Genomic DNA, 23,552 nt, shown 5'->3' with positions numbered 1-23,552 from the left:
TATATAGTTTTTGCAAGAAATAGGAGGCTCCAATCAGCAAACCCACAATAAAAAAATAAAGATTGGCCTTGTATGGTCAAAGATTTGTGAATGAATACATATTTATTTTTTAAGTTAGAATAAGATGATTATGATATAGACAAATCATTTAAAAAATTCTCTCCTAATTTTTAGGAGTCCTCATTGTACTGGATAACAGGGCATCGATTACACTTCACAAATCATTTTTTAACTTAGGAAAGGCTAATCCTATGAAAGCTGTAGTCAATGTATGTCAAAATGGATGTCTCAAGAGAAAGCTAACTTACCATTTTTAAAGTTTATGTTCTCTAAAATATTTGCAAAGTGTAATGGGTAATGGTGACAGCACCAGAAAGTTTGCATTCACTGCTCTGGGTTTAACCTTTATTCAGTTATGTTGAACTAAAAGGAAAAAAATATATTCTTGGAGAAAGAGTACTTAAAAAGATAGTCCTAGTGAGAAATTCTTTATTTAGAGCTTCTCTGAGTAATCCAGGCCATTATTCTGCCTGGAGTAGTGAATCCAGTTCAGCTAAAATCAGGAAATATTGAATAGCAATGTACTCTAAAGCAAGAGCAAGGGGGAAATTAGGGCATCTCTACAGAGTCAGAAGCAGCCTTGTCAGTTGAGATTAAATTTAGTCAAAAAGAGAAAAAAATTTTGATGTGTTGGAAAATGAAAAATCTGGTGAAGATTTTTAATACACCATGCTATCTACAGCATAATTTTTTAAACTTAGGCTTGTATCTGAATTAAATGGGAATGTTTCCTAAGTTTCTGTCTTAAGGGCAGGGTAATTGTTTAAGCCTCAGATGCTTTTTGTCTTATTTAGATGGGAACGGCTAGCATGCTGCTTAGTTTAAACATGCTGTTTAGCATGTTTAGTTCAAGTCTTCCATATCCTTAACTGACTTTTTGTCTACTTGTTCTGTTAATTACTGAGAAGAATGTTGATGTCTCTAATATAATTGTAAATTTATCAACTTCCCCCTTCAGTTCTATCAGTTTTGCTTCATATATTTTGAAGGTTTGTTATTTGGTACACACACATTTAGGATTGTTATTTCCTCTTGATGAATTGACCCCTTTTTCATTATGAAATATTAGTCTTTACCCCAAGTAATATTCCTGTTGTGAAGTCTTTTGTCTGATGTTAATAGGGCCACGCCAGCTTGCTTTCTTTTTTAAAAATTGAGGTATAATTGATAAATAGCATTGTATTAGTTTCAGGTGTTTAACATAATGAACTGATCATCACAATAATTCTAGTTAGCATCCCACTCCAGCTTTCTTATGATTAGCATTTAGATGGTATATGTTTTTTCATCCTTTTACCTTTAGCCTCTCTGTGTCTTTGTATTTTAAATGGGTTTAAAATTAATTTTTTGTAGACAGCTATAGTTATGTCTTGCTCTTTTATTATCCGGTCTCATAATCTCACCTTTTAATTGGAGAATCTAGATTATTTATGGTAATATAGGTATTAATGTGTTGGAATTTAAGGCTACTATTTGTTTTCATTTTTTCTTTGTTTTCTTTTTCCTCTTTTCTTTGTATTAATTGAGAAAAAAAAATTTTTTTTTTTTGCGGTACGCGGGCCTCTCACTGTTGTGGCCTCTCCCGTTGCGGAGCACAGGCTCCAGACGCGCAGGCTCAGCGGCCATGGCTCACAGGCCCAGCTGCTCCGTGGCATGTGGGATCCTCCCGGACCAGGGCATGAACCCGTGTCCCCTGCATCGGCAGGCAGACTCTCAACCACTGTGCCACCAGGGAAGCCCGAGAAAAAAATTTTTTTAATGCAGTTTATTTCCACTATTGTCATATTGGCTATATTGTGTGTGTGTGTTGTTTTTGTTTTTTTAGTAGTTACTTTAGGATTTGCAATGTGCATTGTTACTACCACTTACCTTCAATTAATATTATACACCTTTATGTATGATGTTAGGACATTTTCCCCCTTCTGTCTCTTGTGTTATTGCTGCCATACATTTCACTTCTATATATACTCAAAACCCCACTATAAATTGTAATTAATTTTTTAAACAATTATCTTTTAAGTAATTTTAAAAATGAGGGAAAAAGTTATACTTTAGTTATATTACCAGTTCTGACACTTTCAATCTTTGGTGTAGGTCCAGGTTTCTATCTGTTATAATTTTCCTTCAGCCTAAAGAACTTTCTTTAAATTTCTTGTAATAGAGTTCAGCTGGCAATGACTTTTCTCAGCTTTTGTTTGTCTAGAAAAGTCTTCATTTAGCCTCCATTTTTGAAAGATATTTTTGCTGAATACAAAATTATAAATTTGTGATTTGGATTTCTTTCAGTGCTTTAATCATGTAATTTCATTGTTTTTTTGGCTGTGCTGTCTCTAACAAGAAGCCTGTGATCATGTCTAGCTTTCCATGTCAGTATTTGATGTACCTTTTTCTTTGGCTGCTTTACAGTTTTTTTCTCTATAATTAGTTTTTAGCAATTTGGTTATATCTTGTGCTTTTGTTTATTCTGCTTATGATTTATTGAGCTTCCTGGACCTGTGAGTTTGTAGTTTTTATGAAATTTGGAAATTCTACAACTGTTATTTTTTTCAAGTTTTCTTACCATCCTCTTCTTTTTCTCCTTTCCACATGGGACTCCAATTATGTTATGTTAGTCCCAAGCTCGCTTAAGCTCCTTTTTTTTTTTTTTGCGGTATGCGGGCCTCTCACTGCTGTGGCCTCTCCCGCTGCGGAGCACAGGCTCCGGACGCGCAGGCTCAGCGGCCATGGCTCACGGGCCCAGCCGCTCCACGGCATGTGGGATCTTCCCGGACCGGGGCACGAACCCGTGTCCCCTGCATCGGCAGGCGGACTCTCAACCACTGCGCCACCAGGGAAGCCCAAGCTCCTTTTTTTTTTTAACCAGTTTATTTTTTCTCCCTATGTCTTGTTTGGATAATTTGTATTGCTATATACACAGGTACACCAATCTTTTCTTCTTCAGTATCTAATCTTTTTAGTCCATTCATGAATTTTTTTTCATTTCAGATATTGCATATTTCATCTCTAAAAGTTTTGTCAGGTTTTTAAAAAGATCTCTTCATTATGTTACTTATTTAAAAATCCTTGAGTGTATCTATAATAAGATCTTATTTTATTTATTTACTTTTTATTTATTTATTTTGGGCTGTGTTGGGTCTTCATTGCTGCACGTGGGCTTTCTCTAGTTGCAGGAGCGGGGGCTAGTCTTCTTTGTGGAGCACAGGCTTCTCATTGCAGTGGCTTCTCTTGTGGCAGAGCACTGGCTCTAGGCACGCAGGCTTCTGTAGTTGTGGCACATGAGCTCAGTAGTTGTGGCTTGCGGGCTGTAGAGCGCAGGCTCAGTAGTTGTGGTACACAGGCTTATTTGCTCTGTGGCATGTGGTATCTTCCGGACCAGGGCTCAAACCTGTGTCCCCTGCATTGGCAGGCAGATTCTTAACCACAGTGCCACCAGTGAAGTCCCTATAATAGCAGTTTTTTTTTTGCGGTACGCAGGCCTCTCACTGTTGTGGCCTCTCCCGTTGCGGAGCACAGGCTCCGGACGCGCAGGCTCAGCGGCCATGGCTCATGGGCCCAGCCACTCTGCGGCATGTGGGATCTTCCCGGACCGGGGCATGAACCCATGTCCCCTGCATCGGCAGGCGGACTCCCAACCACTGCGCCACCAGGGAAGCCCCCTATAATAGCATTTTTTTTTCCTGTTTTATTTATTTATTTATTTTTTATTGGAGTATAATTGCTTTACAATGGTGTGTTAGTTTCTGCTTCACAACAAAATGAATCAGTTATATATATACATATGTTCCCATATCTCTTCCCGCTTGCGTCTCCCTCCCTCCCACCCTCCCTATCCCACCCCTCCAGGTGGTCACAAAGCACCAAGCTGATCTCCCTGTATAATAGCATTTTTAACTGCTTTTTCTGCTAACTCCATCATTTCTTTCATTTCTGGGTCTATTTCTATTGACTGATTTTTCTCCTGATTATAGTTCATATTTTGCTACTTCTTCACATACCTGATCATTTTTTACTAGATTCGGAACATTATGAATAGTATGCTGTTGAGTGTTTGAATTTTGTCGTCTCTCTTTTAAAAGTGTTGAAGTTTGTTTTAGCAGGCAATTAAGTTATTGTGGATCATCTTCATCTTTTTGAGATTTGTTTTTAAACTTAGGGTGGCTCTAGAGTAGCCTTTACTCTGAAGGGTGGATAGCTCTTCTACTGAGGTGTGACCCTTCAGGGACCTAGGAGCAGTATTCAGTCCTTGCCAGAAGGAACTTGATCTTCCTGCCCTGTATGAACAGGCTTATAGCTCCCTGACCTTTATTCTTTGCTGGGCTTCATGAAGTTTTACCCTATGTGTGCTCAGATTGTGTTCAGATGAAGGCTCAACGGGATCCCTCCTCTAATTTTTGGAGCTCTTTTTCTTAAGTTCCTCTTCTATTGTACTGTGCCCCGTAAATTCCAGCTGACTCATTTTCCCGAGCTCCCATTGCTTGCAGACTCATATCAAAACCCTATCAGTGAGTGGTAAGTGACAATTAAGCTGCATCTTACAGAGTAGACTGGACATAAGCAACACACTTTGGGTGTCACTGTCTCCCATCACCCCCAGATGGGACCATCCAGTTGCAGGAAAACAAGCTCAGGGCTCCCAGTGATTCTGCGTTATGGTGAGTTGTATAATTATTTCATTATATATTACAACGTAATAATAGAAATAAAGTGCACAATAAATGTAATGCGCTTGAATCATCCCAAAACCATCCCCTCCCCACCCCCAGTCCGTGGAAAAATTGCCTTCCACAAAACTAGTCCCTGGTGCCAGAAAGGTTGTAGACTCCTGAACTAGAGTACACTGCTTGTACTACACAGTTCCTTTGCCTTTATTCATACAGTCTATACTCATTTCCAAAGTTATTTAGGCCAGTAACTCCATCTCCCACTTGCTTCAATGAGGTTATTTCATACATTTGTAATACAGTTAGGTAATTTTGTCACAGTCTGCATCCTGGGATCTCCTGACCTCCTCCTAAGTGTTCTTGTTTTAATTAGCATACATTAAGTTTCACTTGTACTATAAAGCTCTGTGGGGTTCTTTTTAAAACATCTTTATTGGAGTATAATTGCTTTACAATGTTGTGTTAGTTTCTGCTATATAACAAAGTGAATCACCTATATGTATACATATATCCCCATATCTCCTCCCTCTTTCATTTCCCTCCCACCCTCCCTATCCCAGCCCTCTAGGCGATCACAAAGCACCGAGCTGATCTCCCTGTACTATGCAGCTGCTTCCCACTAGCTATCTATTTTACGTTTGGTAGTGTATATATGTCAGTGCTACTCTCTCACTTCGTCCCAGCTTGCCCTTCCCCTTCCCTGGGTCCTCAGGTCCATTCTCTGCCTCTGCATCTTTATTCCTGTCCTGCCCCTAGGTTCATCAGAACCATTTTTTTTTAGATTCCATATATATGTGTTAGCATACAGTATTTGTTTTTCCTTTCTGACTTATTCACTCTGTATGACAGACTCTAGGTCCATCCACCTCACTACAAATAACTCAATTTTGTTTCCTTTTATGGCTGAGTAATATTCCATTATATATACGTGCCTCATATTCTTTCTCCATTCATCTGTCAGTGGACACTGAGGCTGCTTCCATATCCTGGTTATTGTAAATAGAGCTGCAGTGAACATTGTGGTACATGACTCTTTTTGAATTATGGTTTTCTCAGGGTATATGTCCAGTAGTGGGATTTCTGGGTCACATGGTAGTTCTAGTTTTACTTTTTTAAGGAACCTCCATACTGTTCTCCCTAGTGGCTGTATCAATTTGCATTCTCACCAACAGTGTAAGAGGGTTCCCTTTTCTCCACACCCTCTCCAGCATTTACTGTTTATAGTTTTTTGTGGGGTTTTTTTTTATGGTACGTGGGCCTCTTACTGTTGTGGCCTCTCCCGTTACGGAGCACACGCTTCGGACGCGCAGGCTCAGCGGCATGTGGGATCTTCCCGGACCAGGGCACGAACCCGTGTGCCCTGCATCGGCAGGTGGACTCTCAACCACTGCGCCACCAGGGAAGCCCTGTTTGTAGATTTTTTGTCAATGGCCATTCTGACTGGTGTGAGGTGATACCTCATTGTCATTTTGATTTGCATTTCTCTAATGATTACTGACGTGGAGCATCCTTTCATGTGTTTGTTGGCCATCTGTATGTCTTCTTTGGAGAAATGTCTATTTAGGTCTTCTGCCCATTTCTGGATTGGGTTGTTTGTTTTTTTGATATTGAGCTGCATGAGCGGCTTGTATATTTTGGAGATTAATTCTTTGTCAGTTGCTTCATTTGCAAATATTTTCTCCCATTCTGAGGGTTGTCTTTTCGTCTTGTTTATGGTTTCCTTTGCTGTGCAAAAGCTTTTAAGTTTCATTAGGTCCCATTTGTTTATTTGTTTTTATTTCCATTTCTCTAGGAGGTGGGTCAAAAAGGATCTTGCTGTGATTTAGGTCATGAGTGTTCTGCCTATGTTTTCCTCTAAGAGTTTTATAGTGTCTGGCCTTACATGTAGGTCTTTAATCCATTTTGAGTTTATTTTTGTGTATGGTGTTAGGAAGTGTTATAACTTCATTCTTTTACATGTAGCTGTCCAGTTTTCCCAGCACTACTTGTTGAAGAGGCTGTCTTTTCTCCATTGTATATTCTTGCCTCCATTATCAAAGATAAGGTGACCATATGTATGTGGGTTTATCTCTGGGCTTTCTCTCCTGTTCCATTGATCTATTTCTGTTTTTGTGCCAGTACCATACTGTCTTGATTACTTTAGCTTTGTAGTATAGTCTGATGTCAGGGAGCCTCATTCCTCCAGCTCTGTTTTTTTTTCTCAAGGTGCTTTGGCTATTCGGGGTCTTTTGTGTTTCCATACAAATTGTGAACTTTTTTATTCTAGTTCTGTGAAAAATGCCATTGGTAGTTTGACAGGGATTGCACTGAACCTGTAGATTGCTTTGAGTAGTATAGTCATTTTCACAATGTTGATTCTTTCAATCCAAGAACCTGGTATATCTCTCCATCTGTTTGTATCATCTTTAATTTCTTTCATCATTGTCTTATAGTTTTCTGATACAGGTCTTCTGTCTCCTTGGGTAGATTTATTCCTAGGTATTTTATTCTTTTTGTTGCAGTGGTAAATGGGAGTGTTCCTTAATTTCTCTTTCAGATTTTACGTTGTTAGTGCAACAACAAAAATGCAAGAAATGCTGTGCATTAATTTTCTATCCTGCTACTTTACCAAATTCATTGATTAGCTCTAGCAGTTTCTGGTAGCATTTTTAGGATTCTCTATGTGTAGTATCATGTCATCCACAAACAGTAACAGCTTTTTACTGCTTCTTCTCCGATTTGGATTCCTTTTATTTTTTATTTATTTATTTTTCCTTTATTCCCTTTTTCTTTTCTGATTGCTGTGGCTAAAACTTCCAAGCTGTGTTGAATAATAGTGGTGAGAGTGGGCAACCTTGTCTTGTTCCTGATCTTACAGGAAATGGTTTCAGTTTTTCACTATTGAGAACGATGTTGGCTGTGGGTTTGTCATATATGGCCTTAATTATGTTGAGGTAAGTTCCCTCTATGCCTACTTTCTGGAGGGTTTTTATCATAAATAGGTGTTGAATTTTGTCAAAAGCTTTTTGTGCATCTATTGAGATTATCATGGTTTTTTTCCTTCATTTTGTTAATATGGTGTATCACATTGATTGGTTTGCATATACTGAAGAATCCTTGCATTTCTGGAATAAACCCTGCCTGATCATGGTGTATGATCCTTTTAATGTGCTGTTGGATTCTGTTTGCTAGTATTTTGTTGAGGATTTTTTCATCTATGTTCATCACTGATATTGGCCTTGTAGTTTTCTTTCTTTGTGACATCCTTGTCTAGTTTTGGTATCAGGATGATGGTGACCTCATAGAATGAGTTTGGGAGTGTTCCTCCCTCTGCTATATTTTGGAAGAGTTTGAGAAGGATAGGTGTTAGCTCTTCTCTAAATGTTTGATAGAACTCGCCTGTGAAGCCATCTGGTCCTGGGCTTTTGTTTGTTGGAAGATTTTTAATCACTGTTTCAATTTCAGTGCTTGTGATTGGTCTGTTTATATTCTATTTCTTCCTGGGTCAGTCTCGGAAGGTTGTGCTTTTCTAAGAATTTGTCCATTTCTTCCAGGTTGTCCATTTAATTGGCATATAGTTGCTTGTAGTAATCTCTCATGATCCTTTGTTTTTTGGCAGTGTCAGTTGTTACTTCTTTTTCATTTCTAATTCTATTGATTTGAGTGTTCTCCCTTTTTTTCTTGATGAGTCTGGCTGATGGTTTACCAATTTTGTTTATCTTCGTAAAGAACCTTTTAGTTTTATTGATATTTGCTATTGTTTCCTTCATTTCTTTTCCATTTATTTTTCTTCTGATCTTTATGATTTCTTTCCTTCTGCTAACTTTGGGTTTTTTTTGGTTCTTCTTTCTCTAATTGCTTTAGGTGTAAAGTTAGGTTGTTTATTTGAGATTTTTCTTCTTTCTTGAGGTAGGATTGTATTGCTATAAACTTCCCTCTTTAGAACTGCTTTTGCTGCATCCCATAGGTTTTGGGTCGTCATGTTTTCATTGTCATTTGTCTCTAGGTATTTTTTGATTTCCTCTTTGATTTCTTCATTGATCTCTTGGTTATTTAGTAGCATATTGTTTAGCCTCCATGTGTTTGTATTTTTGCCTGTAATTGATATCTAGTATCACAGCATTGTGATCGGAAAAGATACTTGATACGATTTCAGTTTTCTTAAATTTACCAAGGCTTGATTTGTGACCCAAGATATGATCTATCCTGGAGAATGTACCATGAGCACTTGAGAAGACAGTGTATTCTGTTGTTTTTGGATGGAATGTCCTATAAATATCAAGTCCATCTTGTTTAATGTATCATTTAAAGCTTGTGTTTCCTTATTTATTTTCATTTTGGATGATCTGTCCATTGGTGAAAGTGGGGTGTTAAAGTCCCCTACTATGATTGTGTTACTGTCGATTTCCCCCTTTATGGCTGTTATCATTTGCCTTATGTATTGAGGTGCTCCTATGTTGGGTGCATCAATATTTACAATTGTTATATCTTCTTGGATTGATCCCTTGATCATTATGTAGTGTCCTTCTTTGTCTCTTGTAATAGTCTTTATTTTAATGTCTATTTTGTCTGATATGAGAATTGTTACTCCAGCTTTCTTTTGATTTCCATTTGCATGGAATACCTTTTTCCATCCCTCCACTTTCAGTCTGTATATGTCCCTAGGTCTGAAGTGGGTCTCTTGTAGACAGCATATATACGGCTCTTGTTTTTGTATCTATTCAGCCAGTCTGTGTCTTTTGGTTGTGGCATTTATTCCATTTACATTCAAAGTTATTATCAATATGTATGTTCCTATGACCATTTTCTTAATTGTTTTGGGTTTGTTTTTATAGGTCTTTTCCTTCTGTTGTGATTCCTGCGTAGAGAAGTTCCTTTAGCATTTGTTGTAAAGGTGGTTTGGTCGTGCTGAATTCTCTTAGATTTTGCCTGTCTGTAAAGCTTTTAATCTCTCCATCGAATCTGAATGAGATCCTTGCTCGGTAGAGTAATCTTGATTGGAGGTTTTTCCCTTTCATCACTTTAAATATATCCTGCCACTCCCTTCTGGCTTGCAGTGTTTCTGCTTAAAGCTCAGCTGTTAACCTTATAGGAATTCCCTTGTATGTTATTTGTTGTTTTTCCGTTGCTGCTTTTAATATTTTTTCTTTGTATTTAATTTTTGATAGTTTGATTATTATGTGTCTTGGCGTGTTTCTCCTTGGGTTTATCCTGTATAAGACTGTCTGCGTTTCCTGGACATGATTGACTCTATCCTTTCCCATGTTAGGGAAGTTTTCAACTATAATCTTTTCAAATATCTTCTCAGTCCCTATCTTTTTCTCTTCTTAATCTGGGACACCTATAATTCAAATGTTGGTGCATGTAATGTTGTTCCAGAGGTCTCTGAGACTGTCCTCAATTCTTTTCATTCTTTTTTCTTTATTCTGCTCTGCGGTAGTTATTTCCACTATTTTATCTTTCAGGTGACTTATCCATTCTTCTGCTGCAGTTATTCTGCTACTGGTTCCTTCTAGAGAATTTTTAATTTCATTTATTGTGTTGTTCATCATTGCTTGTTTGCTCTTTAGTTCTTCTAGGTCCTTTTTTAGCATTTCTTGTATTTTCTCCATTCTATTTCCAAGATTTTGGATCATTTTAGTGTCATTAGTCTGAATTCTTTTTCAGGTAGACTGCCTATTCCCTCTTCATTTGTTTGGTCTGGTGGCTTTTTACCTTGCTCCTTCATCTGCTGCATATTTCTCTGTTTTCTCATTTTGCTTAACTTATTGTGTTTGGGGTCTCCTTTTCGCAGGCTGCACATTCATGGTTCCCGTTGTTTTTAGTGTCTGCCCCCAGTGGGTGAGGTTGGTTCATTGGCCATGTCCAGTGGTGTGTTTTGGGATGTCTGTGAATTTAGTATGATTTTAGACAGCCTCTCTGCTAATGGGTGGGGTGTGTTCCTGCCTTGCTAGTTGTTTGGCATAGGGTGTCCAGCACTGTAGCTTGCTGGCCATTGGGTGGAGCTGGGTCTTAGGGTTGAGACGGAGATTTCTGGGAGAGCTCTCGCAGATTGATATTACATGGGGCTGGGAGGTCTCTGGTGGTCCAGTGTCCTGAACTCGGCTCTCTCACCTTAGAGGCTCAGTCTTGACACCAGGCTGGAGCACCAAGACCCTGTCAACCACATGGAATTATCAAGGTGGTGGTCATTGGTGAGTGAAACCACAGGAGAAGAGGCCTGTTCTATGCCTGGTCCTGCTGAGCAGTTTTCAGACTTCACCTCATTCTGGCAGCAGGATGACTGGGTCAGCCACATGAGGCAGGATAGGGTCCATTAAGCGGGCAGCGCTCAGCTGTTGCGCAGACTGAGGGGCCCAGTCGAAGCCCTCGGGGAAGGGTGACAGCCTCTGGCCTCCGGCCTCCTGTGGCCACGGCCTCTTTGGGGTCTTCCTCCCAGCGTCAAGTCACTCTCACTTCTGCTTTGGTGGCTGCGCCTTTACCCTGAGCTTCTTCACGAGGCTAGCACTCCCCGAGGCGACATATGAAAAGTGCGGGACGCGCTGAAGCACGAGGAACCTCTGTGGGTTTTTATAAATGGATATTGTCCTACATCTACCATTACAGTATCATACAGACAGTTTCAACTAAAAATCCCCTTTGATCAGTCTCTTCAGGTTTTCCCCCTCCCCAACCCTCTGGCTTTTTTTTTTTTTTTTTTTTACTATTTCCATAGTTTTGCCTTTTCTAGAATGTCATTTGAATAGAGCCATATAACATGTAGCCTTTTGGGACTGATTTCTTTCATTTAGCAATATGCATTTACAGTTCATTCATGTTTTTGTGTGACTTTATAGCTAATTCTTTTTTTTTTTTTATCACTGAGTAGTATTCAGTTGTAATGAATATACCATTGTTTATCTGTTCACCTATTGAAGGACATTATGGTTGCCTTAGTTTGGTGATGATGAATAAAGCTGCTGTAAACATTTGTGTACAAGTTTTTGTGTGGACATAAGTTTTCAGGTCTACTGAAACTGTCTTTCAAAGTGGCTCTATCACTTGCATTTCCAGTAGCAATGAATGAGAGTTCTTTCTGGTCCTCATCCTCATCAGCAGTTGATACTGTTCTTATTATTTTTTGTTTTTGGGATTTTAGTCTTTCAGATAGGTATGTACTGGTATCTTATTGTTGTTTCACTTTTTATTTACCTAATGGCAAATGATGTTGAAGATCTTTTCATATGCTTATTTGCCATCTGTATATTTTTGAGAGTTTTTGGTTCAGATCTTTTATTTATTGTCAAGTTAGGTTGGTTGTTGTCTTACTATTGAATTTTAAGAATTCTTTGGATATTTTGCATAGAAGTCCTTTATATGATATGTGCTTTGCAAATACTTTCTCCCAGTTGGTGCCTTGATTTTCATTCTCTTAACAGTGCCTTTTATAGAGCAAAATTTTTAAATTTTAATAGAATCCAGCTTATCAGTTTTTTCTTTTTTGGATCATACGTTTGATGTTATATCTAAATTCATCATCAAACCCAAGATCCTATGTTTTCTTCTAGATGTTTATGGTTTTATATTTATATCTATGATCCATTTTGAGGTAATTAGTTAATTTTTATGTGAGGTATAAGGTTTGTATCTACGTTTATTTTTTTTGCATGTGGATGTCCAGTTGCTCCAGGACCACTGTTAAGAAGATTATCCTTTCTCTACTGAATTGCCATTGTGCTTTTGTCAAAACTGAGTTGATTGTATTTGTGTAGGTCTATTTCTGACCTCTCTATTCCATTGATCAATGAGTCTCTACTTTCACTAGTGCATACTGTTTTGAGTACTTTAACTGTATAGTAATTCTGGGAATCAGGTAGTGTGAATCATCCAACTCTGTTCTTCTTTTTCAATATTGTGTTGGCTATTTTAGGTTCTTTGCCTTTCCATATAAGTTTGAGAATCACTTTGTCAATATCTACAAAATAGCTTTCTGGGACTTAGATTGAAATTTCCTAAATTTTTTAAGTCATAAGAATTGCAAATGCTTTTCTGTATCTATTTTGATGATCACATGGCTTTTCTCCTTTATTTTATTATTTTTTTAATCCCATACTCCCAGCTTACCTCCCTCTCCTTTCCCCTTTGGTAACCATAAGTTTGTTTTCTATGTCTGTGAGTCTGTTTCTGTTTTGTAAATGAGTTCATTTGTACTCTTTTTAGATTCCACATATAAGTGGTCTCATATAATATTTGTCTTTGTCTGACTTACTTCACTGAGTATGATAATCTCTAGGTCCATCCATGTTGCTGCAAATGGCATTATTTCATTCTTTTTTTATGGCTCAGTAATATTCCAGTGTGTGTGTGTGTGTGTGTATAGATAACACATCTTCTTTATCCTTTTATCTGTTGATGGACACTTAGGTTGCTTCCATATCTTGGCTATTGTAAATAGTGCCACTATGAACATTGGGGTGCATGTATCTTTTTGAATTAGCACTTTTGTTTTCCAGACATTTGCCTAGGAGTGAGATTGCTGGATCATATTTTTACTTTTTTAAAGAACCTCCCTACTGTTTTCTGTAGTAGCTGCACCAATTTATATCCCTACCAACAGTGTAGAAGGGTTTTCTTTTCTCCACAACCTCTCTAGCATTTATTATTTGTAGACTTTTTGATGATAACCATTTCTGACAGGTGTGAGGTGATACCTCATTGTAGTTTTGATTTGCATTTCTCTGATAATTAGCAATGTTGAGCATCTTTTCATGTGCCTGTTGGCCTTCTGTATGTCTTCTTTGGAGAAATGTCTATTTAGGTATTCTGCCCTTTTTTTTTATTGGGTTGTTTGTTTTTTTGTTACTGAGTTGTATCTGCTGTTTATATATTTTGGAAATTAAACCCCTGTCAGTTGTATCATTTGCAAATATTTTTTCCCAGTCCATAGGTTGTCTTTTCATTTTGTTTATGGTTTTCTTTGCTGTGCAAAACTGATGTGTGATTAGGTCCCATTTGTTTATTTTTGCTTTTATTTCTTTTGCCTGGGGAGACTGACCAAAGAAAACATTGCTATGATTTATGTCAGAGAATGTTTTTCCTATATTCTCTTCTAGGAGTTTTATGGTGTCATGTCTTATATTTAAGTCTTTATGCCATTTTGAGTTTATTTTTATGTATGGTGTGAGGGAGTGTTCTAACTTCATTGATTTACATACAGGTGCCCATCTTCCCCAACACCACTTGCTGAAGAGACTGTCTTTTCTCCATTGTTTATTCTTGCCTCCTTTGTCATAGATTAATTGACCATAGGTGTGGGTTTATTCCTGGACTCTCTATTCTGTTCCATTGATCTATGTTTCTTTTTGTGCCAATACCATGCTGTTTTGATTACTGTAGTTTTGTAGTATTGTCTGAAGTCTGGAAGGGTTATGCCTCCAGCTTTGTTCTTTTTCCTCAGAATTGCTTTGGCAATTCTGAGTCTTTTGTGGTTCCATATAAATTTTAGGATTATTTGTTCTAGTTTTGTGAAAAATGTCATGGGTAATTTGATAGGGATCACATTAAATCTGTAGATTGCTTTGGGTAATATGGCCATTTTAACAATATTACTTTTTCCAATCCAAGAGCATGGATATCTTTCCATTTCCTTCAATCCTCTTCAATTTCCTTTTTCAATGTTCTATAGTTCTCAGTGTGTAAGTCTTTCACCTTCTTGGTTAGGTTTAATCCTAGGGTTTTTGTTTTTTAGTGTGATTTTAAACAGGATTTTTTTTTTTTTTTTTTTTTACTTTCCCATTCTGATATTTCATTGTTAGTGTAAAGAAATGCAGCAGATTTCTGTATATTAATCTTGTGTCCTGCTACCTTGCTGAATTCATTTATCAGTTCTAATAGTTTTTGTATGGAGTCTTTACAGTTTCTTATATAGAGTATCATTCATTTGCATATAAGGAGAATTTTACCTCTTCCCTTTCTGATTTGGATACCTTTTATTTCTTTTTCTTGTCTGATTGCTGTGACTAGGGCTCCCAATACTATGTTGAATAGAATTGGGCATCGTTGTCTTGTTCCAGAATTTAGCAGGAAGGCTTTCAGCTTTTCACCCTTTAGTATTATTTTGCCTGTGGGTTTGTCATAAATGACTTTTATTATGTTGAGGTATGTTCCCTCTATACCCATTTTGGCAAGAGTTTTTTTTTATCATGAATGGATGTTGAATTTTATCAGATGCTTTTTCTGCATCTATTGAGATAATCATGTGGTTTATGTCTTTTCTTTTGTTGATGTGGTGTATCACATTGATTGATTTGTGTATGTGGAACTACCCTTGTGACCCTGGAATGAATACAACTTGATCATGGTGTATGATCCTTTTTTTGTGTTGTTCCTTTATTTTGTTAATGTGCTAAATTATGTTGCTTGATTTTGAAATGTTAAAGCAATCCTGCATTCCTGGAATAATTTCAACTTGGTTGTGATGTTTTATATATTCTGTTTATTGCTGGATTCAGTTTGCTAATATTTTGTTTAAGATTTTTTTTATGTATATTTATGAGATAGGTTGGCCTATAACTTTCCATTTTTTATAATGTCCTTGTCAGGTTGAGGTCTTAAATTTACATTGACTTCATAAAATGAGTTGGGAGGCATTTCTTTTATTTTCTTTCTATTTTATTCATTTTTTAATGTGTATGAGTAAGATTGATTTTATATGTTTTTAAAATATTTATTTGAATTCACTGAGGAAGTCATCTTGGCCTGTAATAAAAGGCCACTTTTCTTTATTAAGTTTTATTTTCATCCTTTATTAAAGTTAAATTTATTGAATTAGAATTCATATACAATCAAATACACACATTTGAAAGTCCAATTTAATGAGTTTTGACTAATGTATAAACCTGGGTAACTCCCACCACAATCAAGATACAGAGAAGTTTCATCACCTAAATCCCTTGTGCCCATTTACCATTAGTACCTTCCCTCTCTCTAGCCCCAGGCAAAAACTGAGTTTCACATGCTTATTTGTCATCTGTATTTCTTTGGTGAGTTTTCTGTTCATATTTTTTGCCCATTTTTTATTTGGGCTGTTTGTTTTCTTATTGCTGTATTTTCTAAATTATAGTTTATTTTACCTGTCCTAGAATTTCATATAAATGAACTCAGACATGTTATTGAGCTTGGTTTGCTCAGCATAATGTTTTTGGGCTTCATCCTTGGGTATTATGTATATCAGTGTTTCATTCAGTTTTTATTGCTGAGTAATATTGCATTGTATGCATACACCACAATTTATTTAACCATTCTCCTGTTGGACATATTTGTTGTTTTCAGTGTTTAGCTATTATTAATAAAGCTGGTAGTAACATTTTTGTGCAAGTATTTGTGTGATTATATATTTTCATTTCTGTTGGGTAAATTCCTACGAGTAGAATTGCTCAGTCATATGTTAAATGTATGTTAACTTTTTATGAAATTGAGAAACATTTCTCCAAAGAAGTTATACCATTTTACACTCCCACCTACATGCTGTGAAGAGTTCCAGTTTTTCCATATTTTCCTTACCACTTAATGTTGTCGGTCTTTTAAATATTTGCCACTCTAGTAGGTGTGTAGTGGTATCACATTGTGGTTTTAATTTGCATTACCCTGATCACTAGCAATTTTGAGCATCATATTATGTGCTTATTGGCCATTTGCATATCTTATGATGTTTCTGTTCAAATCTTTTACCCATTTTTTAAAGCACTCATAAAGAGTGATTTGTTACAAATTTTAATATACATTAACTATTGAGAAACAGACATGTACCTTTTTTCCCCCTTAAAATGAATCATGTACTGTTCTGACCATAGCTTTTTCTAATTTTAATCTAATGCTCAAAACTTGATGTGATGTTATTCTTTATAACGAGCCATAAACATTAGTTTTGTAGTAAAACTATTTAAATCAATTTGGCTCTTATCTGATAATTTTTTGTGTGAGTGTGCCCATTTTTTAGTAGGATTGCTTATGTTCTTATATTGAGTTGTATAGTTCTTTATATATTATGGATTCAGTTGTTTGGCAGATATATGTTCTGCAAATATTTTTTCCCAACAGTTTGCTCATCGTTCCATTTTCTTAAAAGTGGCTTTAAAAGGACTGAAGTTTTAAATTTTGTTAAAATTTAATTTTTTATGTTTTTTTTGAAAAATTGGTTCGTGCTTTTTGGTTCCCAAGAAATCTTTGCCTACTCAGAGTTGCAAAGATTTTCACCTGTGTTTTTTCTAGCAATATTATAGTATTAGCTTTTATGTTTAGGTTTTGATCCATTTTGAGTTAATTTTTGTGTTATGGTGTGAGGTTAACCGTCAACATTCATTTTTTCCCCTCCAAACCTCCAGTTCCAGTACCACTAAAAAATCTTGATCAATACTGCATTGAATCTAGAAATTAATTTAGGCAGAATGGACATGTTAACAGTTTTGGGTCTTCAAATCCATGAGCACAGTTTAGCTCTCTCTTAGGTCTTTGTAAATTATTTCAGCAATGTTTTATAGCTTTTAATGTAGAGGTCTTGTACTTTTTTGTTATATTTGTTCCTGTGTATTTGACCTTGTTTGCTAATAGTGTAAATGAAATTCTTTTCCTTCATTTTCTAGTTATTCATTATTATGCCTGATTATCTTTGGATATTTTATTGAAAATTTATAGAAATAATTTAATAGTCTGGGTGATGTAATTTTAATGAAGACAAGATTTCCTTTTGCTTCTGGAAAGCATTTAGGCTAGGTGGAGATCACTTTAATCCAGTCAGGGATTGAGCTCATTAAAAGCTGGACTTCAGTTCTAATAAGGGCTTGTCTATTTCCTGTTCATTCTTCTTCCTAAGGTGTAGACCTTTCAGAGTCCAACTGGAATCCTGGGGCATCCACCAAAGTCTCTTCTCATTGCTGGATCCCAAATTCCAATTTGTGTGCCTCCAAGCCTGTGAAGATTGTCAGAAGCTATGTTTAGCTTCTTAGCCTCTCAACCATTGCTTTTGCTTTCATATTTGGCAGTGTCCTCAATGGAAAAAGTAACCTAAAATATACTTGGATCACTTCAAATCATGATTTCTTTCTTTCTTTAAAAAAAAAAAGAATAATACATATATATATGTAATATATATATATTTCCAAGCTATTCAGCAGGAGGGTTGGTCTGTGACAACCTAGTAAGCCATTGCCAGAAGTGTCTTTCTCTTATTCCTCTCCCCCTCTACTTTTCCCTCCCAACCTCCACTAGAATATTCACATTTTCTCTGTATCTCATTTACTGTTATATTCCCTAGAATAGTGCCTAGCACAGAATAGAAGTCATTAGGTATTTGTTGAGTGAAAGAATGGATGAATTAGCATTCTATCTGGGAAGATAGAATGGACATTCAAAAGAAAATATCTTTACTGTCATTTTCTCAAACTTAAGAGATAGCTAAGTAGCTATTCTTGAGCATAATTATGGTGAGGTTTGAACTGGAGCTCAGGACCTTTAGAGTTCTAGTCTCTTACTAATGTTTCCTCAACATGTTACGTGACATCGTTTGGTCTTTATTTCTCCATTTGTAAATGATTTATTACTCTCTTACTCATGGAAATTGTTACTAAAATTTAAGAGCTTTCAAGAGAAAAAATTAAGTGGGAGTTCCCTGGTAGCCTAGTGGTTAGGATTCTGGGCTTTCACTGCTGTGACCCAGATTGAGTCCCAGGTCAGGGAACTGAGATCCCTCAAGTGCATGGCGCAGCCAAAAAAAAAAAAAAGAGAGAGAGAGTGAGAAAAAAATAAGATGAAAAGGACATTGGAATTAATGTTTTAATCAAGGAATCAAAATTCTTTGGTATAAGTATAGGCTTATAATTTGTATTATTAAAATCTACCAGTGAATACAGTTAAGATGAATAGATTGTTATCATGTTTTAAGAGGTAAAGATGAAGAGTTTCATAAAAAATAACATTTTGCATTGTGCATAAATGTTTGCCTGTGTTTTTTCCCCCTCTTCCCTTTAGAGCCATTTTAAGTGCAAGATCTAGTTATTTTGCTGCGATGCTGAGTGGCTGTTGGGCTGAAAGCTCCCAAGAGTACATTACTCTTCAAGGGTAAGCAGAACTTTTACAAGGCAGCTTGACTGCAAATGATTATAAATAATGCTTTTAATACAAAGCACTTTTCATGAATCTGATTTCCCTGTATGTTCAATGAAATGTTTCTCATGTGGTACAATTCAGCAAAGTACACTTTCTGAAAATGAGAGGTAGTTGGGAACATTTAGTAATAGAGATAGTGTGTTAGTCTTCTCAGACTACCATAACAAGATACCACAAACTGGTGGTTTAAACAGCAAAGATTTGTTTTCTCACAGTTCTGTAAGATCAAAATGCCAGCAAGGTTGGTGTCTGGTGAGAGCTCTTACCTTGGGTCCTTGGGTTGTAGATAGGCACTTTTCCACTGTGTGCTCCAGTGACGTTCTTTTTAAGTGCATGGGGCTGGGGGGCAGGGAGGTAAAAGGAAGGTGGAAGGAGAGAGCTCACTCTCTGGTGTTCTTCTTATAAGGACACTAATCCTATCACATCAGGGCAGGGCCCCACCCTTATTACCTCATTTAACCTTAATTATTTCCTTAGAAGCCCCATCTCCATATAGGTACACAGGAGTTAGGGCTTCAATATATGAATTTGAGTGGGTGGGGGAACACAGATATTCAGTCTGTAATAGGTAGTTTCTTAAAGAATAATTTGGATAGGTGTGGATTTCACTGACCTATGATAGTGCAATGATGAATCTACACAGTTGGTGGCAGTTTAAACTGCTGAGACAGTTATTAAGAGATGACCTACTTCCTTAAATGGTGAAATGGAATATTTTTTGGTCACAGATGATCACTGTGAGAATCTGGAGGGTACAATATGGGAGAGGGCTTTGTCAGTAGGAAAACTGCCTGGGCGTTCTGAGGGAGCCTGTCAGCCCTGCATCATTCACACTGCTGATGTTTCCTCGACTGGGTCAACCTTGGCTAGAGGGTTGGGTGTGGAATGGTGGTCCTGGTGATTCCATAACAGTGGATGCATGGAAAGTATTGATAAATTCTCACTATTTTTTACACTGGCTTATAATCTTGAGCCTTCTAGGTTACAGCTGTCTGGTTTCCTTACTAACTAAAGTTGATCCCCAAATGCCTCTCATTTTTAATTTCTCAGTCTATAAAATATGGAAAATTGAAACATTTGTAAGAATGTTATGTGTTTTTATTTATTTTTTCATATTTCATTCATTTAATAGAAATGAAACACATATGCAGAAGAACCTAAACCTCCTTTCTTTCTTACCAGGGTTTTAGAGAGTTGTGTTTTAATTATATTACCTATCACAGTTTCGATACACATATCACAATCTGGCAATCACCAGGTAGTTTCTGATTATGGAAGATTTTGTACTCCAAGCAAAGAGTTTATTAGCCTATGGGTAAAAGGAATGTGTAGTTGAATCAGTTGGTGAAACCTTATAATTCACTGTTGAAAAACAACCTGAAAGATATATATATCCTACCAAGAAGGCCTCTTCCTTTATGGTGAATTTAAAATATCTGCTGAATATAGGAAGAGGGATAATGCTAGCAGAGGCCAGAATTTCTCTAAGTGTGTCAATCCTAGGGATAATCACTCTAGTGTAATTTTGGAAACGTGTCTAGGGACTGTGTTTCAGATGTTTTAGATATCATTTTTTAAAACTGTCAATCTTCTCTCATTAGAACTGAATTAAATAAAAATTTAAATGAAGAGATAACCTAGTTTGACTCAGAATGCAACTTTTTTGGCATTTATTAAAAATCATGTGATTCTATGTAGTGAGATAAAGGTCAAAAGAAGTGTATGATTATTGGACCTTACTTGACAGCAGGGGAAAGTAATTTACAGAGAACACTTGTCTGATTTCGTAGAAGAAATCTTAGTTGCTTATATGTTTAGTGACAATTTTTACTATCTGATACCTATTAACATATACCTTTGTTCCTCTCTCCAAATAGATTCTGTCTTCAGCAGTGATAATACCTTACAATAACATCATATATTTTCTAGGATTCTTCCACACTTATGGTACCCTTTAATTTTTAGAATCAGTCTTTGAGAGAGAGGGTATATTCACATATTACAGATGAGTAAAAACAAGATCAGATAAATTAAATGTCTTCCAGGGGTTACTTGGTAAATAAGTGCTTATGCTGAATATAAGTTACATGTTTGTTGATTCTTAATTCAAAGTCCATTCCACAACAGTCACTGAAGAAATTAAAAGTTTCACATTGGCGTGTGTTCTTGAGCTATCTCAGACTGATCTTCTCCACTGTTTAAATCAGTGATTTTCCCATAGGACCCTTAAGTTCCTGGTAGGTATGTTAGGGAATACATGGCATGGGATTGGGATATGAGGGGAAGGCCATTAGGGAAGAGGCACATCTTCAACCAGAGCTGCTCTACTTTTATTTATTCTATATTGCTCAAAATGACCTCTGAGTTTAGCTATAGGAACAAAGGCAATCTTTAATCAGCACTCACGAGTGATCCGATTAAACATTCAAAACACACAGGCTTTTAAAGGAGAAGTCTATTTATTAAGAGGTCAATAGATAAGAAAGAAGTAGTGGCATAACTATTGGTCTCTACTCACCACCTATAATTTTCCTTCTTTCATTATAGTGGAGGTAATGGATAAAAATCTCCTCTTATAATATGGCTTGACTGCTACTGACCAACTTTAGTGGTTCAAGGGAAAGCCAAGTAGAAGTAGCCAAATTTGTTTTAAACTGTCATTACAAATAAGTAGGCTGTACGTTGTAGCAGTGCCAGCAATGATCAGGCTCACTCCTCTTACAGTATTTTCCCTTCACTTCTGTTGTAAGCAAGACTCTACTCCTTACTGGATCATCTTACCCAGAGCTGCTATTTCAGCAGTGGAGACTTACTCCTAATCAGCTTATTCACTTCTAATGCTAGCACATTGGAAATGAGGATACATTTCTTTTTGACTCTTATTTTGCTTGATGTAACAAGGTTTTCTAATGCTAAAATGAAAAGAGAATTTCCTGACAGATTCTGGGTTTTATCTACATCCTTTATTATTATTATCATCACACAATCTGTTTTGCTTTCCCCTCCTGTATCATATATCAAATTGACTGTCTCAAATTACCACCTAAAATGTTATTAGCATCATGGTGTATAAAGCTGTAGGAAGGCTAAAGGGGATTTAGGGATTTTACTTTTTTAAAAAAAATCAATCTTTTAGGAATTTTTATATTATAACAAAGTAATCTACAAAATAAAATCTCTTTTCACATTAACTTATATGGTAATCCTGGGTAGATGTTTCCATGGATTGTGTGGTATAGTAGAAAGATCATGGACTTTGGTCCTTCCTTATAGGAAGTCCTACATCCAGTCCTAAACTGTTACATGACTTTAGGGACATTGCTTACCTTCCTTAAGCTTCCTGAGGTTGTTGAAAGAAAAAAAACCTGGCATAGTGCTTGGTACATAGTATGTAGTGCTTATTAATATTTGTCTTTTTCTTCTTTCCCTAAATTATATTGTTCTCATTTTCTAGAGATAAAAGCCTTCAAGTGAGGGCCATTTACAGTACCAGGACAGCAATGCCTGCTGTGCTTGGTCAGCAACCGCTTTTGGAACTGTGCCACTGTTGCATATCTGTAGGATGTTTTCTGCAGTAGATTAGAATTGAAATCCTGTCTGAAATCCTTACAGAAAAGAACCGAATGTTTTTAATGAGTTGGTAGCTCAACGATGTAATGCACATGATATTTTTAAGATGGACAGCCTTCAATAAGTTATAGTAGGAATAGTAGGGTCCTATTATCCTTGATAATAATTATCCTATTATCCTATTATCCATGTCCCAGAGTTGGAGGGGGAAGGATATAGTTGGAAGGAAGTTCTCCTGGTGGAGGAAGGGGGAAATTTTCCACATCCTATACTGGAAATTGAACCACAGCCAATAGTTCTGTAAAGAAACCCCACATGTTTCCATTTTATATAAAAAGAGGTCTTTCAGTGGTGGCTTGAGACTTTAGAGCATAAATTTGGATTTTCTTGTCTCCCTTGGGAGATTCCTGGGCTTGCTGTGAACCTTCAGGATGATCTTTTCAAATATGTCAGATAATATTTCTTTTCTGACTAAAATTCTTCAATGCCTTCTCATCACAATCAGAATTAAACCCAAATCTTTACCATAATCTATAAGAACCTGTATGATCTGGCCCATAGGCTTTTCCCAAACTACCCCACCTAAAGTAGCTACAGCCTAACTCTCTAGTTATTCTCTTCTATGTTATTCTGTTGTATTGTCTTCACTTTTCACTATTAAAATTATCTTCTTTGCATATTTGTTGACATATTTATTGTCCATGTCCTCTCTCTAGAACGTAAGCTTCTTGTATCCTCAAGGTCTAGAATAGGGCCTATCATTCAATAAATATTGACTGTATATGAACAAATGAATGAGTGAATGAGACCCTACATTACCTTAGCCCACATATATAGGAGCCTGAAACTTTAGGAAGCATATATAAAGCACAGAGGTTTTAGACTGGGCACATGTTGTATCTGATTCTAGAGCTCTGTCCTCTCATAGGCTTTTCTGTTTTCTAACTCTGGGTATATGTTATATTTTCATCTCCTACAGGATTTTATTCTGATTACATTTAAATGGGAATAGTGCTTTAAATCTTTCCATTTAAACTGTGGGCTATTGCAGTAATTTGTTGGGTTTTTTTTTTTCCAGGTCAGTTGATCATGTCTTTATAAACATTTTTAGTAAAAATACAGATGACTTACAATAATGAG

At 36.5% G+C, this 23,552-nt stretch overlaps 1 protein-coding gene across 1 annotated transcript in view; it reads left to right on the top strand.

Moving 5' to 3' along the window:
* The window catches only part of BTBD8 (BTB domain containing 8), a gene marked incomplete at its 3' end in the record, with an annotated part of 88,552 nt that overhangs the window by 27,406 nt on the left and 37,594 nt on the right, over positions 1 to 23,552 (top strand). Inside the window, exon 5 of the mRNA XM_082832305.1 lies at positions 18,705 to 18,794. Within this exon, the coding sequence (XP_082688431.1) occupies positions 18,705 to 18,794 (90 nt within the window). The remainder of the gene's footprint in view (positions 1 to 18,704; positions 18,795 to 23,552) is intronic.

Source organism: Leucopleurus acutus (genome assembly GCF_964270905.1).
Source record: "Leucopleurus acutus genome assembly, chromosome: 2".
Taxonomy (NCBI): domain Eukaryota; kingdom Metazoa; phylum Chordata; class Mammalia; order Artiodactyla; family Delphinidae; genus Leucopleurus; species Leucopleurus acutus.
Note: the sequence above shows the minus strand (reverse complement) of the source record. Positions and strands in the feature narration are given on the sequence as shown.